We start from the raw sequence: 19664 nt of genomic DNA on the forward strand, positions 1-19664 counted from the left end.
ACTTGTGAAAGGCTTTAAATCACAAAATGGAAAATGGTAAGTCAGGGATTATGCATCTGGTGCTGCTGGCAAGGCAAACAGTGCAAGAATGGTCCAAACTCAGCAAGAACGTTCAACAGTGGGAACGGCGCATCCATACAAATCTATGCCCACACTAAAAATTTGTAGACAGAGACAAGGTAAACTAAATTAAGTGCTGGAAAGACTACTTGCAATTATTTGCTGAATTGGGTTGAAGAGATATACACTCAGGATAAATTTACTTTGGACAACATTCACTGAGCAAGATTTCTCCGGATCATTTAGTTTTCCTTCCACATTACAAACAAAATGCATGTTAGGATGACTTGATCAATCAATGCTGGCCCTTATATAGCCGGACAACCTACACAGGGGTCATTACTCCCACATGCCCAATGCTGCTGGAATAGGCACCAGCATCCTGCACTGAATAAGCAGGTACTACAAAGGTGCAGATGGAGGAATAAACTCTGCCATAATAAAGCCAATCACTATATTGTGATTGTTGTCTTTACCCAAGTTGATTTTTTTGTTGGGGGTGTGACGGGACTTGGGTGTGGTTTTCAATTTAATAAACAGGTCAATAAGTGAAAACCTGATTGCAGATTAGCATTAGTTTGGTATTTAAAACAGTCTGGGATTTAGTACTTCTGCAATGTACGATTTAGGGAAAAAGTACTTAAAAAAACTTTTTTTAAATAATTATAGCAGATAAAAACCGATAGTTTTCTACATTTGAACATTTTATATGGTTCACTATTTTTATTGTTTATAATAGGTCTTATCAGCATTTTTATCAGGGATGCCAATCATTTTTAGGTCTGCTGTATTTTGCGTGCTTCCAACAAAAATTTCTAAATGCATTAAGCCATGAAGCCTTAGCTTTGTGATCTTCTCTATGACACTGGAAACAGCACTAGCATGTTTCATTTGTTTGTCCACTTCAGTAAGCAACAAGCTCCAGGAAGATTCCTTTATGCATTAATAGCAAAATTGTTGCCTGGATGGTAACTTTTGAACAACTTTATTCAATCCGATCCAGATTAGTCTTGCTATTAGGAGGAAAAATAAACAAATATATGCAAATGTCAAAATAATATACACACACATGAAAAAAGCAAACAAAACTATTTTCTGTTTAAATAGTGTTTTATTCTTGGCATTGTGTTAGAAAATTATGTTTTTACTAACAAATCATTTGGCTACTTCTTCCAAAAATACAAAAAAAAAATAAATAGAAAATAAAAAATAAACCCTGCTTGAACATCACTCTTTACATTTTGTTCACAGGAAGTATTCACTGCATTTTCAGGAGGGTGGGCACTACAAATGGCACAAGACACAGTGATGTCTACAAACATGCCAGATTTTAGCTGCCAATAACACACACCAGCACTCAATACTATTAAATAAAATACTGGTGTCTGGGGAAAAAAAAAACTTGAGTCAATTCTTTAACTCTTAACTTACCTGGCAACCTAAAACTGCACAGAGGTTTCCATATTTACTGAACACCTAACACCTTTACAAAGTTGGCCCCAAGCCTGACATGATTAGCAAACTCAAAGGAATATACTGTATGCTCTAAAGTTGGAGGGAGGATTTATACACACTTTCATAATGCATGCTCTACTAACTCTTCAACAATAAGGGATTATTCTGATGCACTCTAACCTATTATTGTGAGACTATATGTCAGAACACAGGGTTTCTGCAAAACTAAACCTTAGTCATAGGGCTGTGGAAAAATTGCGGACTGCCACATTACCTCAGATGTAATGAGGGTGATATAGCTATAACATTTCATGTTTAATGCATACATTATCCCACACACTAATTAAATATTGAAGCACATAATATTGCAATCCAAACCCCACAACACCACCACCACCCAACCCAAAAACAGTGTTAATCTCACTTTCAATAGACTATAAAGTGCATATTTAAAGGTATTCTTAATATGGGGTGCAAGTCTGAAAGAATTCACTTTTTTATTTATTGCATTGTTACCCATCACCCAAATAATACATCTGCAGTTTAAAGATTCCTTACATTTAGTGCAAAATAATATTTCAATGCAAAACAAACGTAGCATCACATTCTTAAACCATCTTAATCCAATTCAGGATCATGGGTGGATGGACCCTACCCAAGGCAGAAACAAGACTTTCAGATAAGGGCAAAAAATAATCACAGTGCCAATTGGAATCGCCAATTAACAACACACACATATCCTTGGGAGAGGTAAAAGGAAACCAGGGTATACCAAGGATAATACATACAGTTATGGGGAGAACTCAGCAAAGAAAACAGCTGGTACCTGAACCCAGTATATTAGATTTGTGAGGCAACGGTGCTAATTATTGAGCTGCCATGCAGCTGGCAAAGTGAATATACTCTGCAAATTTCCTGCTAGAGGTAAACAGCTTTGAGTAATGTGTGTGTTAACCATGTACCATACTAACATCTCTCTCTAAATAGGGCACTGGAAGGTCAAAATAGTTGGATACTGCACGTTTATATCAAGGATGCCTTTAACCTGATGTGAAATGAATTTCATTTATAGTCCAATATTCTGAACATTAAGCACATAATTTAGTGGATAAGACAGATAACAGTTCAACTTATTAAAACACCTACTCTCCAAACTGCACACATTCTGAACCTTAGACACTTCCCCAACGTGTTTACTTCTTCATACTATTAATTGTGCACATATGTGCAACTAGTGTGTGAAGCACTTATTAACTTGAAATTCTAATCTGCTTAGGAATTTGATGACAATATAGACAAAAACACTACATATATACACAGAATGTAAAAACTGAAATAAGACATGGAAAAATCTGCATTTTACAATTGTTTGCATAGTATATAAAAAGACATACAATAAAAGTTGCGCAAAAGAATAGTATAAAACCTTACACCTGTAACATGGTACGGCATTCTGAAACAGCTAGCAAACATGTTGCTGCTCTGCATTTTTGATTATATATATTAAACAATGCCACATTTTTAAATAGTCTAAAAATATTAATTTTATTTAGCAAGATTGCATGTTCATGTGTTATCATGAAAATTAAATAAAAAAAAAAAAACTGACCCCACTGATTATAAATCAGTAAAGAGATTAATTCAGTATAAGCAAAGTTGTAACAATGTATCCAAAACTAAGAAAAATCAGTGTTAGTGTTTAAGAAGTTAAAAAAAAAAAAAAAACACTGATATGATGTCAAATGACCACTTCCAAACAAAAATTGCCCACTTCTTTGTTAAACTTAAGACTCCTACTTAAACTAAGTAGTAGGACAACTTTCTTTTTTTAAATAAGATTTAAGATGAAATCTAAACATTTAACTACTTTAAACTGCCACTTTTCTTGAAGCTTTCTCCATTTTCTCATTTTTCTAGATAGGTTTCACATTCCAGAAGGGACTGGACAAGACTTTCTAAAATGAGGCATATTTTCCAGCAAGACCCACTTTACTAAAAGAAAACCAAAATATTGTCAAGAGGGTAATGTTTGAAGGTATACACAAAGTGCTTACAAAACATTGCACAACATTTGCAGTATACATTTTTTCAGCTCTGCAAAAACGTATTATAACTCCAGTTATCCTTGGTTAATTGAAGGCACCACCCCTATTTAAAAGCTTGAGCTTCAAATCAAACAAATATCTTGAAAAGATTTATAAAAAAAAAAAGAAACGAGCAAATTCATTACTAGAAAATACAGATCTATATATTTTCACAGTTAGAACAGTAATATACATATCAGGGTTTGAAATGCGTGAGATTATGGCAAAATTTTGCCACATGATATTTTCTGTTCTTAAATATTCCACAAGATATACAGTACTCTTTTTCAGATTTTATGGCAACTCTTTACATGCTGAAAATACACAATAATCAACATATGTAAAATAATTTTACATCAATATGTTAAAACAAAGCACAGTCAAATGTCTATTTAAGTACAGTGTTCGAAACACAAACATTTTAAGGCCAAATCTTGACTTGCGTTCAATTACTGATGCAACACTTCATTTGCCTAAGGAAAAAATGAAAATCACACCAAAAAGCAGGGCGAGAATATAAAAAGGATTCCTACATAAATAACCAATCCCATTATTTTGTTTAAATACACATTTTATTAGATTCCACATCAACATGGGAAGCTATATTGGTAAAGACTGAGAAAAGTGTCCCGCGTGATAAGAAGAACACTGTCCATTTGAACAAACCAGCAAAAACAAAACAGTCATGAAAACAAAATAATGAAAGTGCTGTAAACAGGAACAATTTGTATCACAGTAATTGTCAAGCCAACTCGAGCATGTAACCAGTTTGTTCAGTTATTAAAACAAAACAAGAAGAGCTCAGTTCACTGATCACTTCCTTCAGTGCAAGACAAGAACTGAAGTGGTAACCTCAAACTCGCTATATACGGTCATGAAGTAATATAATCTGTATGCAGGTGCAATGACTACTGGTGATCGCATAAAAGCAAAAGCATTGCCACTGAAAATTGGTGCAATACAGCACACACTTCTGACTCCGTGCCGTGAACGGCTGTAAACACTGCACTGAAAACATGAGATTTATTAAAAGCATTGTAATTTAAGTCACATTTTTCACAAGTAGTTATATAGATAAAAGTTAACATTAGCTTTCTGGTGTCCTAAATGTAAAATTATTCAAGAACACTACAAAATACAGCAGAAATTTAAATATGGATTAAATTCCAAACCCACGGACAGGCACATACTTTTCCATACATTTTCACCGAATAAACCCTGTTATAAACTTCAGGTTTTGCTTTTGGCAATCTAATTATTTTACCAAATGCACTAGACATGTGTTGATTGATAGATATGATGAGACATGGGATGACTGAAACACCTGCAACTAAAAGGAGTTTAAGAGATCTGCAATGGGGACCAAGAGCGTCCATATTATGATATATGAAATATCCACATACCATCATCCAGCTTGTGGCAACATACTCCAGATGGAGATACAGATCTATAATTTCTTGTGTAAAAACTTTCAAAAGTACCTAGAATCCTAGCTTTTCCTATCGATATACTAGGTGAGAAATAGAACTGGACTTGTAATTAAGCTGGTTGTTGGATGCAAAATTGTGGAGCATATTTTTTCGTCCACAAATGTCCTTTGCATATAGTATAATGCAACTGTCACAGGACACCTTTGAGCACTGAAGACATGTGTTGGAGGCTCCAGGCTTATTACAAAATCCACATCGTGAACCACTGCTTGTAGTAGTACCGGTCTTACCAGGAAAAAACTTAGATGTGGAGAGTGTTTTTTCAGGAACTTGTGACTGAGTACTAGAATAGACACAAATCTTTTCTTTAACAGGCAGGTACCCCTCACTAGGCCTTGTAACTTTAGGAAAGTCTTGCATTCCACAACAAGATGAATGGTCATCTGCATGGCAGCTAGGACACATGATCATATCACATTTCTGACACGCAGCAAGGCTACTGGTACCAAGCCCACAAATCTGGCACTTCATACCAGCAGTTGAAGCAGCTGGACTTTTGGAACCCCAGTTCTCCCTGCCATCTCTTGGGTCACGACACTGTTGTCGAGAAGGGAGGCGGAAGCCACTACGGTCAGTGTAGAGGTCTACCTCTTCAAGTGAAGACATATAAGGGTAGGAAGAATGCTGTGTTTGTTCCAAGGAAGATGGAGGAACAGGAAAGAAGTCAGCCACAGGGCTATAGGGGTTTCCAGCTACAGAAAGTAAGGAGGGAGTTGGACGGATAATTTCATCCTTCTGGTCTTCTTCAGCATCTACAAACAGTGGTTCTTTACGTAGACTGAGAGAGGCTTTCAGAACAGGCTTGGTAGCAGGCTGCCAGTGACCTGCACCATCAGTCACATCTACAGATTTTGAAGGTCGTCCACCACGTTTAAGGTAAGCTCGGTCAGGCTCAACACGCTGCACAAAGAGGCGAGATACTTCTCCAATGAGGGCTTCTTGGTGACACAAAGCTTCAGCGCAACCTCTAGCATCTTCCCTACTGATCCTACGTATTTCCACAGCCTCCACCTCCAAAGCAAGCCCTCCACCAGCCTGGGACACCAATTCCTTTAGCAACCGACATTCCATTCGTGCTAAAAAAAGCTCAAATGCAAGTTGGCGTAGCTGAGAAAAACCACCTGGTGCTTCCCGAGCATGATACAGCAATTCCTGGTCTTTTGAGTAACCCATAGAACGAAGCAGACTGCGTAGGTCTGACTCGCATAAAGCCGACTGTAGACAATAAACATAAGGCCCAGTGAAGGTCTGAAAAGTGTAAGGAAAACATAATTAGAATTAAATCTCAAACTGCTGAATTGTATAATAATGCAAACAACTATAAAAACAATATATTTGAACTAAACTGTGCAGATAATGTTCTGGAAGTGTAACCTGTCTTTTATGTATTGTTTCTTCGCCCACCTTTACCTATAAGGCAGCCTTTCATATATAAACTGGATAAAGTCTAAAATAAAATGTATTAGGGCTGTTGGTGAATTGCCCATTAACATGTGCGATTAAAGCATTAAAAAGTTATGGTATTAAACACATAACACTAGAATTACCAATGCCTACGAAAAAACTCGTAGATCCATCCCACCATAAATCGCTTTGCACTTCTCCATCAGTGTTTTTTGTCCTATAAATGTGTTGATAAGCAGCAAGCAGCCTACTATCACATCCCCCACTACAAACCCAAGTCGCACAGTTTTCTCGGCTCAAGTCTGTTTACCTGCATGTCAGTTGCTTAGAGTTGTATAGAGTGAGAAGTCAAGCAAAATGACACCTTTTATAAATACTATATGGTTATTTGGAACACATGCATTTCATGTGTGTTCTGAGTCTACAACAATCTATATAAACACATCGTTAAAACAGAAACGTTTTTCATGTTTTAGTAATAACTGACATAATGTAGACATGACGTGTTTAATGTGTGAAGCCTGAAGTCCAAATATCAAATACTTTTCACAAAAGGTACAAATATAACAGAACAAGTGCACTTCTATTCAAGAATATAACTGCAGAAAAAGAACCCGTGTTAGGGTGCAACATTCACACCCTTTTGATACGATCGCTTCGGTGGCGCAACGGTATCAACTGTTGGTTGGTAATCCAAACTTCATGGCTTCAACCCCGGATGAGTCCGTTTTGAGAGGTGAGCTGCTCTTATTCTTACTATTTTTGAATAAAAACATACATTTGATTTGAGTCTGTAACAGCTGGTGTAAATTTATGATACTTGTAAAGGTTACCTTTTTTTTTTTTATTCATTTTATTCTCTCAGTCGCGTTCACGATCCCACCCCCCGATCTGACGCTGCTGTTTTCACATAAAGATACGCTATAACAGAGGTGAACTCATAAGATGATGACGGTTCTACATCGGAGAAAGAATGCACGTCGCACTTTTGCCGTCGCTGTGCTTTGTATATGTACACGGGAAGCTCTGCAGTCTGCTTGTGACTTTACGCTGTAGGAAAGTAAGTAAATAAACTATGATAAATGGATAAATAACATTCGATCTGGCTCTTATATACAAAGCACAGCGATGGCAACTTCCACCTTCAGCTATAGACTCTTCAGTGCGCGAGCAACTCTCCATGCTAGTGTTTAGATCAGGACGGTGCTTGTGCCCAAAACATTAACATTTATATGTTACTTACATAAAAGCCAGATTGAATGTTGTTTACTTTGATTTATTTACTTACTTCCTACAGTGTAAAGTCACAAGTAGACTGTAGAGGTTCCCGTGTACATATACAAAGTACAACAACGGCAAAAGTGCGATGTGCATTCTTTCTCCGATGCAGAATTGTCGTCATCATCTGAGTTCACCTCTGTTATAGCGCGTCTTTTTGTGAAAACAGCAGTGTAAGATGGGGGGGTGGGTGGGGGGGGGGGGGGGGGTGTGGGATCGTGAATGCGACTGAGAGAATAAAACTGAATAAATAAAAAAAAAAACCAAAGCTAACCTTTACAAGTATCACAAATTTACACAGGGTGTTACAGACTTAAATCAAATGTATGTTTTTATTCTAAGATAGTAAGAATATGAGCAGCTCACTTCTCAAAAAGGAGTCGTCCGGGGTCGAACCCGTGAAGGTTGGATTACCAATCAACAGTTGATACCGTTGTACCACCAAAGTGATCGTATCAAAGGGGTGTGAATGTTGCACCCTAACGCGGGTTCTTTTTCTGCGGTTATTCTTGAATAGAAGCGCACTTGTTCTATTATATTTGTACCTTTTGTGAAATGTATTTATTTGATATTTGGACTTCAGACTTCACACATTAAACACATCATGTCTACATTTTGTCAATTATTACAAAAACATGAAAAATGTTTGTTTTAACGATGTGTTTATATAGACTGTTGTAGACACGGAACACACATGAAATGCATGTGTTCCGAATAACCATATAGTATTTACAAAAGGTGTCATTTTGCTTGACTTCTCACTCTATACAACTCTAAGCAACTGACATGCAGGTAAACAGACTTGAGCCGAGAAAACTGTGCGGTGGGGGGGGGGGATGTTATAGTAGGCTGCTTAGACAAACTTACAGGACAAAAGACGCTGATGGAGCGGTGTGAAGCGATTTAAGGTGGGACGGGTCTACGAGTTTTTTCATAGGCTCTGGTAATTCTAGTGTTAAAGCAACACCTAAATGCATCAAGTAAGTCCAGGTAAGATGAATGTGTTTCACTTGAAGAGAGGGGAGAAAAAAAGCTTCTGGTACAAAAGGTACTTCACCCTGTCACTACGGTAAAGAATTCATGCATCCAGACCGACCACGTCTTAACCTAATGTGCATGGTGTAACATGCGCTTTTGGTGACTGTTAAAGTTGCTGTTCACTGTTCTCCAGAGCATACAACAGAGTTATCAGACACTGTGAAACTAAGTAGGTGCCAGAATATTTTTTTAAACTCTCTCTCTTCTTGCATCTCACTCAAAATAGATAACTTGTAGGGTCAGACTCTCCATTTAATAATTAACATACATACTGCGATCTGATGGCTGTTATTAAGTATCATCTTAAGCATTAAAATTGCAGATTCTCTGTTTCAATAAATTCTATATAAATTCACACACTCATATCCTGGATAGGTGGGTTAATCTTTGTGGTCGGCAGCACCACTTACCAAAAAATCATTCCTGCAGCTGTGCGGTGGTGGAAGCTACAAGAGAACAAATAATCAGCCCTGGCCAAGTTAGCTAGAAAAAAATTAATTGGACACTACTGTCCCTTGTGAAGGTTTGTTTTCTACATCTGTTTTTAATATTATAAAAAAAAATCCCTTAAAACAAAACCATTTAAATAAACTGGTGTGCTTAAGCAATTGGCTGAATTGAAAAATCAATATGTCAAAAATGTCTTTTTATCAAATTTTAAAGGCAGAATTAGTGGCAGAACCATTGAAGTGCTAGACTAATTTGTACAGTGATGTAGTTCAAAATGAAAACTTACTTTGAGCTGTTGACCCATTAGTATTTCACCATTTATTCTGTTGTTTCTGTTGCACAAAATTATCAATAAACTACAGTGGAACCTTGGATTAAGAGCATAATTCATTCCGGAAATATGCTTGTAATCCAAAGCACTCGTATATCAAAGCAAATTTCCCCATAAGCAATAAGAAACTCAGATGATTCATTTCACAACCCAAAACTATTCATATAAAAATGATTAATACAAAATATAAAGTAAAAATACATACAACAAATTAACCTGCACTTTACCTTTGAAAAGAATCATGGCTGGTGTGAGGGAGAAGAGATAGAGGAGGGTTATTGTGTAGGATGATTTTCACTCTAACTAACTAAATCCCTGCTATCTGTTGGCTCACTGGAATCTTTTTTTTTTGCAACAAGTAACCTATCCAATGACAGTTGCTTTTGCCTGAAGAGTCACTACACTTGGACACAAGAAAAAAATGCTTTACGCACTGTAAGGTTTCTAAACTCTTGGGATTCCACCCAACGGGACGACATGTGGAAGAGCATTCCGAAGCAACTGCAGGCTGCCAGTGCTGTAGCAGTTCGCCGTAAAAGCAAATCCGAAAAGATCGTGGACATGCTACAAGCGCCTGCCGTTGATGGGTCATACAAGGAACATTATAAATGCGCAGGGCACAGTATTACTTGATCACTAACCTAGCCGTGACCCTACCCGACTGCTGTGTCTGTGTATAGGAGAGTGGCAGATCCCGTTACAATAAATAACCATGATGTTCCTGTTTCAAGCTGAATAAAGCTGGTGTTGCTGAAGTACTGAGACTCAGCTTCATGTTTTGGGGTGCAAGACAGGGATTCACATGTTACAACACACACACACACACACACGTGGTCACAATGTTTTAGTAAACAGTATACGCTCGTACGGATGTTGACTATATGAGTGAGGCACGCCAACTGAGATCAAGAATGGGAGACGATTACCCACAATCCCACAGCGACAGAGAGAGGGAAGAACCATCAGCTCAGTTGTGATCACGTGACGCTCAGCAGACAAAGCATATACGTACTACTTGTATTGTAAGACCTCGCTCGTTTATCAAATTAAAATTTATTAAAAATTTTAGCTCGTCTTACAAAACACTCGCAGACCAAGTTACTCACAATCTAAGGTTCTACTGTAACTGGGATAATTTAATATGTATAGTCAACTGGTTATTAAAACTGGTTCATATTCGGAAGAAATCACAAAGTTATCTCTGCTTCACATAAAATTAGTATGCTTTAAGGAAAATACATAAAAATTTGATTAATATGCAATTAATTTTGAATAAAAATTTTATATAAATAAAATACCTTGAGGGTGCGAAATTCCTTTTTCCAAGGATAAAGTAGTAGATTGGTGCAGATTGTTTCCAAAGTAGCAAATGCAGTCTCTAGTGCTTCAAGGCTTGAGCTTCTAATTGTACGCAATGCATTTTCTGCAATTTCATAAAAACGGACTATCCAAAATCGATGCGCTGGATCCACCTGGTACAGACTAAGGAATGCTGTTGCAGCTGAATTAAGTTCAGTTTCGCTAATACCATGCTGTTGTGGACGCTGGTGCTGCTGTGCTCCTGCTCCACCAGCAACTTCAAGTTGTGACTCCAGGAAAGAAACATACTTCTTATAAAGATCCTCTCGTAGCTTCGAATCCATTGGAAGTAACAAGGTTACTCACTGTACGCCTCTCATAGTCACTTGAGATCTCCGTCACTCAGATTTAATTGGCCAGTCTCAGAAATCCTATACAAAGAAATAAATACATATATTTTTTAAAAAACACAGAAATATCTGTCTAAATCACTCCAATTGCCAAGCACACATTGTATTTACTTAACTCTTTTTGTTTCTTTTCTCCCAGGGCTGAATATTTTTCCAAAAACTAACATTTTTTAAAAAAGAACACAAATCAATTGTTTAACATATCAAATCAACAAAAAATATTTACTTTTGACAAATGTTACTGTCTTGCATGTTGTATGAGCCTGCATACTCTATGATTTCACATACATATCACATACATTTTACACAGCAAAGTCTGATCTCGCTCAAAGCAGCCAATTTCAGTCATTGCCACATTGCACTCCTTACAATATGTGTTGCTTTGGTGCCTATTTTTCAATTGTCTGTTGCTGCACTTTCTAACATATATTGTTAGTGTGTACTGTAGAGAGACAAGTCACCCATTTGCCATCGTGCCATGCCACTGCCACCAAGTTTTCTGCCTGCATGAAAACTGTATTGTCACCTCTTTTCATCTTCTGAAACTTTATGAACTTTATGTATGGCATTATAGCCTGGCTCACCCCATGGGATTTGCTTCTGTTTATTACAGAAGTGAATAAAACTTTGCAGCAGCACATACCTAAGCCACCAGGGGACAAAACACGTTTGGACCAATGCTCCCTGAAGTTATATCACCAGTTCTGTCCCATCTCTATTTGTAATGCCACAGCGCGCTTCATCTCGTCTTTCGTTGTGGGTTTCCACTTTGAAAAACGAAAATGCGATGCAAACGCAGCCCGCGATTCAAAAAAAATCTCTGCCTAGCTGTTTGTCTCATCTGACAGTAGCTGAAAAGCAGCATCAGGAGAGAGCAGCCTGAAGTACAGCAGCTGGTGATCTGTCGTGTCCAACAGCAAGCCATGCCGTCTTGTAAACTCCGGTAGCCAGATCGGCTCTCAACGGATCAATGTCTGTGTATTTATCCCATGTGAACCTTGCCGTAGATGCATCGGCTGTGCGAAGGCACTCAACTGGCAGTAGATCCGCTGGCGCGGCATCGGCTGGTGTCTGATCAGCTGATGCCTGCTTCTAACTCTCTTGCTCGATCTCCTGATCACTGCCAATAAAGTCCGATTCTGAAAAATCAAGAGTCCAACTCCGTGATAATGCGCAAAACATCGTCTGCCGAGCGTTTTCTTTTCTGTACTTGCTTCGCTGCCTTTTCACATGTCGGTGCCATCTTGCCTTTGTTTACATTTCGCAACTCACGCACACGCAATGTTTATTTGCAGAGTCAACGAGTCTAGCATTCCTCCAAGCACAGAGGGAATGCCTGTGACGTGACAGTGAGATTTGTCGCCATTAACAGCTGATTGTCGCCCCCTATCCCTGGATGTCGACTTTTGTCGACATTCGCCTTCAACCCCTCCTGTCGACAAAAGTCGACATCCGCCCTAAAAGAGTTAATAACTTTCACAGATTATTAAATTTGGATAACTTTAGCCTAAGACATAACACTGAGGTGGCATGCAAAGAAACATTCACTAACCTCTGTGCTTGTGGCAGCTCTACTACCGATACAACTATACCTAAAAGTCATCACCAATGTAGTAGTATACAAGATTGAGGAAATTATTTGGCGAACTGGAATACCATAACAATAAAATTTGGCTTTTCCATTAAACAGATCAGACTCAGTTCCTGGATGGCCTGTATCTTAAATAATAGTTTTCAATATGTTACTTTCAAGTAAGTTGTGAATTACCAATCACAGACTCTATACATCTGGTCCTGCCAAAAAAACTACACTGATTTTATTGAGCACTGCAGAAATACAAAGGTGAAATTTTAAAAGTATTTCATAACAGGATGAAACCTGGATACATTACTATGAGCCAGAGTCAAAACACAATACAAATAATAAATGTATGTTTATTGCCAGTACCAAACCCCAAGCACATGTTCATGTGCCAAACTTCCCATGATGTTGGTAGTAAAATTTATAACGATTACATGCATCAAAAGTGCCACGCAAGGCCTTGTCAAAAGTACAATGCTTTGCTTCGGTGTCTGCAGAAGTCCCTGTTCTACATACCAAAAATGTCCCCTGCTCACACTGCAGAGCAGCAAAGGCTGCTCTGCAATGTTGCGGATTTAAAGGGACGTCACATCCTCCTTCATTCACGAGGCCTAGCCCTGTGTAACTACATCTTGTTCCCCAATCTGAAGGGTTATATCCATTGGAGGGGTGATGTTAATGAAACAGATATCAAGTCAGCTACAGGAGAGTGATTGCACACAAAAAAAAAATTAGCCAACTGGAAAAGAAAAGCTAAGAAATGCTTTACAGACACTTTAGTGTTCATGGGGATTGTTGATGAAACATTATAAAAAAAGTGAATATTCTTCACTATGCAGAAATCCAAGAGAATAAAGCTAATAGCCAAAATCTACTCTGAACCAAGTCTCAGTGCTTATATTGTTGTAACAATTGGTTTTGTTGTTTTTGTTTGTTTGTTTTTTTCTGGCCCTCTAACTGAAGGTAGTTCTAGAAATGGAGCACAACAAACAGTTACTGTAACTTATCCAAATCAAGTATAAATAAAATGTGTGGCACACCAATAGAATATTAAATTTGGTATTTCTCTTCATGTTAATATAATACAAAATTAATTCCTAAACATATCCCTTTGTTGCTAAATAAAGCTGTTAAGATATTGTCCATTAGCACAAGTACAAGCTGTAATCTCTGTTTTTTTAAAACCAGACTTAGTAATAAAGTCACTTCTGCCATGGTTAAGGGCTGTGTCTGTGTCTTTTGGAAAACACACACTATTAGGCAAGGTGTGGGTGTTGGAGTAATTTACAATAATAAATTGATAATTAATTCAAAGACATTAATTATTCAAGACCTTAAGGGGTGCTGTACGATGGCTGACCCTGCGTTCTGACCTCCAAAAGTCATACAAAAAGACAATTTTACCTTGGGGATTAATAAAGTTTATCAAATCAAAAATCAAATTTAAAAGGAAAACTAAGCACCGGCAGACATAATAATTTATTGGTCACCCTTGCACTTCAAATCATTCAAGCAGAATTTTGCAAACTTGTAACTCATAATCTCTGATAATTTAGCCTTAAAAGGTTGTTATTGATTATTCATAGTTATGAAAATGTACAACCTCAGGAAAAGCTTGTTACCCACACTTAACTAGGAAGTGTTTTCTAAATTGTATAATCATACTTTAGCTCTAATTTGTTTTTGATGACGCTTGTTATTCAAAACAAATTATCAGTCCTCTAAATGAAAGAATTTCAGATAACTACTTAATTCAAATTGATCAATTCCCCTCCTTATAAATACATGCTCAGGGTAAAACTGGAAGGGTGTGATGTCCTACATATTAACATTCATTGATAGCATGTGAAACTCAAACCTGATACATTAAACTAACATTGACCAGTTTGCACATTAATCTCTCTCATATCTCTGAAACTGGCTCTGTATACAGTTGAACAAAAAGAGGTACCCTATGCTTTAATAATGAAACTGATACACTCTGAACAAAATGCCAAATAACGGCACATATGTTATGACAAAAAAAATAAACTATACAGCATGTACTGAGAAAATTATGAGGCATTACCCAATATGTGGACCACACCAAATACCACACAGAATTATTAGATGAAAATAGAAACAAATAACGGAGGGTAATCTGTGAAAATACAGAGTATGAACCACCATATAAACTCTATCTTAATCAGTCTTTATTTGATATAGCTAGATTAGCAGCCTGTGCTACTATACCATGGGAGCTAAGCAAGCAGGATTACAACACATTATTACATATTCAAACTCATCAGTGCAATAAAAATAACAGAATACATACAAAAAAGCAGTATTTACAAATACCAAAAGGAGTCTGGAAATTAAAAATGAGCTACACATATGAAACACTGACACTGTATCAGTACTTCTTCATCTTCCAGTGGCTCCTGCTAGGGGTTCCCACAGTAGAGGAAGGATTTTCGCAGTTAGCATGTTCACTTAGTTAAGTATATTGTGCCCTAGTGATTGCATTATCTGAAAATTTTAATTTATAAATGATGGGTAAGTAGTTCAAAACCCTGGCAGAAAACGTGGGCTTTTAGTGGAATTTAATTGTGCAGACAAATGCTACAAACAATCCTGCAGTAAAAAAAGAAATATAGCAGGAACCAGAAAGCTAAGTATTTGGACAAAACAGTCTGAAACAGTTTTTGAATAGCAAGAATGCAGACATTATAATGCAAAAGTTCAAAAGATTTAAATGGTACGATTTTTTTATAATAAGATTACATGTAATAAATCTGCTTCAAAATCTGCTTCTGCAGAATCACTTCTTGCACACACCACTTTAGTAATGTTAATTTGATAAAATAGCAGCAAATTCATTACTGAAGAAAAGGTAAATGGTGTTGGTTGAGTTCTCTTTAAACATTTTGCGGTGAAGGGTTCTTGGTGGCCATATGACAGGTACATTAATAATATTGATTTATGTGATGTTTATTTTACTGATCACTTATCTATAATGATGAATTTGAATATAATACTAGTTGTGCTCCACGCTGTTCTTGCTTTTCAAATTATTCTATTATATCCGATTTTAAAACCATATTCTGTACTTGATGTACATATCCAATATGATGATATCGATGATTCCGTTTTAGAATTTAATTCTTGTCATAAAACAGTTTTAGAATCAATTGTTTCACTCAAGATACGCTGTAATAAGGGAAGACCTGCCCCCTGGCTAAATGAAACTACGCAATCACTATGCCACGCCTGTCGAACTGCGTTGGAAAAAAGATGGACTGATTGTTTCTGAACAGATTTTTAGGACTTCTCTATTCAACTTCCAGGTTGCAGTTAAGAAAGCTAAACATGATTTCTTTGCTGATTTCTTCGTCATTCTAAGAATTCTAGGGTCTTATGTGGCCATTCACCCTCATTTTGTGACGGGATTAAATAGTACTGTTCTTTCATGTGAGCAGTTTCTTTCATTCTTTGTCAGTAAAATTGACACAATCCGCTGTTGTATTGTTCCAACTGGCTATGAACTGCCTACTGTTAATCATGGTATTGTTTTGGAATCTTTTGATCTTGTCTCACTTTCACAATTAAAAAGTACTGTTGACACCCTTAAACCAGCTCTCAGTCCTCTTGATATTGTACCACCACGCCTCTTCGTGGAAGCCTTTGATGTTTTGGGCCCATATTTACTAGCCATTATCAATGGTTCTATTAGTGACGGGGTTGTGTCCTCATTTTTTAAACATGCTGCGGTGCGTCCCTGTCTAAAAAAAAGGCAGAATTAGATCCTGGAGTTTTAGCCCAATTTCCCAATTGCCATTTCTGGCTAATATATTAGAAAGAATCATTTATAATCTTTAACTTCAGTAATTTATTTGAGATCTACCAATCTGGCTTTAGGCGTTATCATGGTGTTGAGACGGCCCTCCTGAAAGTATTCAATGACATCTCTATTATTACTGACTCAGGTGATGCTGCAGTCCTTGTCCTCCTTGACCTGTCCGCTGCCTTTGACACTATTGATCATGAGATATTGCTATTGCGGCTTGAACGTCTTGTTGGGCTTAAAGGGGCTGCTCTTAACTGGTTCAGGTCATATCTAATTGGTAGACACTTTTCAGTGACTTTAAATTCCTCTTTTTTTCGTCTACTGCTCCTCAGGGGTCCATTTTGGGTCCTATTTTATTCTTTATATACCTTCACCCTATTGGAGCTATTTTTAGAAAATTTAACATTTCTTTTCACTGCTATGCTGATGATACACAGGTTTATATTTCTGTCTGCAACTCTGCAATGAATCAACTGCACAACTGTCTTTTAGACAGATCCTGGATGGCTAATAATTTTCTTGATCTGAATCAAAATTAAATGGAGGTGCCTATAATGGGTCCATCAGCTAAAGCCCAAATTGGTCTTGGACTTCTCGGCTCTTTGTCTTTTGCAAACCTCAAGTCCGCAATCTTGGGTGTTATTTTTGACAGTTACCTCTCTTTTGAGAAACAGATTAATTCTGTAGTCAAGAGTTGCTTTTTCCAGCTTCGTCTTTTAGGTAAGATCAAGCCTTTTTTATCTTCTAGGGATCTTGAGAAAACTACTCATGCTTTTATCGCCTAGATTACTGCAACTCGCTGTATTCTGGGATTAGCAAATCCCTGATACACAGGTTGCAGTTGGTCCAGAATGCTGCCGCTCGCTTTCTGTTTCTCCAATATTAGCTTCTTTACACTATCTGCCTTGTCAGTTTTCGAATTGATTTTAAAATCTTGTTGCTAGTTTTTAAATCTTTACATGGGCTTGCTCCTGCCTATTCATCTGAATTGTGTGCTTTACACCAGCCATCTAGAGTGCTTTGATCTTCTGGTCAGTTGTCTCTTGTTGTCCCTCGTACCAAGTGTAAAACTAAGGGGGACAGGGCTTTTGCAGCTGCTGCTCCTCGCCTGTGGAACTCTTTAACTCATTACGTAAAGGAGTTGTCTACACTTGAACTGTTCAAAACAAGATTAAAGACTCATTTCTATTCACTTGTTTTCCGTGATCTTCAGTAATACTGATGGTTTCCTCATTGTGATTATGTAATCTTACTTCTATTTATTTATGTTCATTTATTTTATTTCTATTTATGTTATTTATGTTAATTGTATGTTTTTTTCTTCTTTTATTGTAAAGCACTTTGGCCACAGCATTCCTATGTTGTTTTAAAAATGTGATATATAAATAAATTGACGTTGACATTACATTGTAAACACACACTGCCTAGCAGCAAACAAAAGAGTAAGGCCGGGTTTATAATTCATGTGAAGCAACACATGCTCCTGCGGGCACTTCTGCTACGCAAGCAGTGTACTGTTTATACTTGCACGTATGTTTTTTATGTAAATACGGAAGATTTCACAAGGTGGCAGTATGAGTTATCATCACTGTCAGAAAACATTCAGCTTAGGCAGTGTTGTGAATTGCCTGAAACCTCCATTAAATTCTGAGGACAACTTGCCACAATATCTCTGAAAAGGATGGATGTTTCTTGATTACATCCATAGTACTAGGGTGTTGTACCGTGTTAGCCATTATGAATGTAGAGAAAAGCCAAGCAAAATGACACCTTTTATTGGCTAACTAAAAAGATTACAATATGCAAGCTTTCGAGGCAACTCAGGCCCATTCTTCAGGCAAGATGTAATTCCAGGGATGTGCCCATTCCAGCATGCATCTGGCACAAAGCAGAAACAATCTCAGGCCCATTCTTCAGGCAAGATGTAATTCCAGGGATGTGCCCATTCCAGCATGCATCTGGCACAAAGCAGAAACAATCACTGGACGGGGCACCAGCTCATCGCAAGATGAATACAAGCACACACATACTAGAGTTATTTTAGCATCACCAAATCCCCAAACCTGCATGTCTTTGGAAGAGAACCAGAGCACACTGTGGAAACCCACCAGGAAAACATGAAAAGTCCAGGCAGGGAACACCAGGGATGTGATTCCCTGTGAGACAGCAGCGCTATTACTCTGCCACCGTGCCGCACTCACATGTGTAAATATTAACTGTATTCATTATTTAAATGAAGCTAACTATTTATCTGTAAAATGTAATATACAGTGCATCTGGAAAGTATTCACAGCGCATCACTTTTTCCACATTTTGTTATGTTACAGCCTTATTCCAAAATCGATTAAATTCATTTTTTTCCTCAGAATTCTACACACAACACCCCATAATGACAACGTGAAAAAAGTTTACTTGAGATTTTTGCAAATTTATTAAAATAGATAGATAGATAGATACTTTATTAATCCCAATGGGAAATTCACAGCACATGTACATAAGTATTCACAGCCTTTGCCATGAAGCTCAAAATTGAGCTCAGGTACATCCTGTTTCCCCTGATCATCCTTGAGATGTTTCTACAGCTTAATTGGAGTCCACCTGTGGTAAATTCAGTTGATTGGACATGATTTGGAAAGGCACACACCTGTCTATATAAGGTCCCACAGTTGACAGTCCATGCTTGGTTTGTGCTCTGACATGAAGTCAAAGGAATTGTCTGTAGACCTCCGAGACAGGATTGTCTCGGGGCACAAATCTGGGGAAGGTTACAGAAAAATTTCTGCTGCTTTGAAGGTCCCAATGAGCACAGTGGCCTCCATCATCCGTAAGTGGAAGAAGTTCGAAACCACCAGGGGCCTCATGTATAAACGGTGCGTACGCACAGAAATGTTGTGTACGAACGTTTCCACGCTCAAATTGCAATGTATAAAACATAAACTTGGTGTAAAGCCACGCAC

The 19664-nt window shown here is 37.6% G+C and overlaps 1 protein-coding gene across 3 annotated transcripts in view; it reads right to left on the reverse strand.

Moving 5' to 3' along the window:
- Positions 1–1133: 1133 nt before the first annotated feature.
- Positions 1134–19664, reverse strand: part of spata2 (spermatogenesis associated 2) — a 28317-nt gene continuing 9786 nt past the window's right edge. For all 3 annotated transcript variants that reach the window (XM_028811750.2, XM_028811751.2, XM_028811752.2), the window contains exons 2-3: positions 10889–11320; positions 1134–6337 (exon numbers count right to left, since the gene is read on the reverse strand). In XM_028811750.2, coding sequence (XP_028667583.1) covers positions 5099–6337; positions 10889–11233 — 1584 coding nt within the window. In that variant the 5' untranslated portion in view covers positions 11234–11320 and the 3' untranslated portion in view covers positions 1134–5098. The remainder of the gene's footprint in view (positions 6338–10888; positions 11321–19664) is intronic.

Source organism: Erpetoichthys calabaricus, chromosome 10, assembly GCF_900747795.2.
Source record: "Erpetoichthys calabaricus chromosome 10, fErpCal1.3, whole genome shotgun sequence".
Lineage (NCBI taxonomy): Eukaryota > Metazoa > Chordata > Cladistia > Polypteriformes > Polypteridae > Erpetoichthys > Erpetoichthys calabaricus.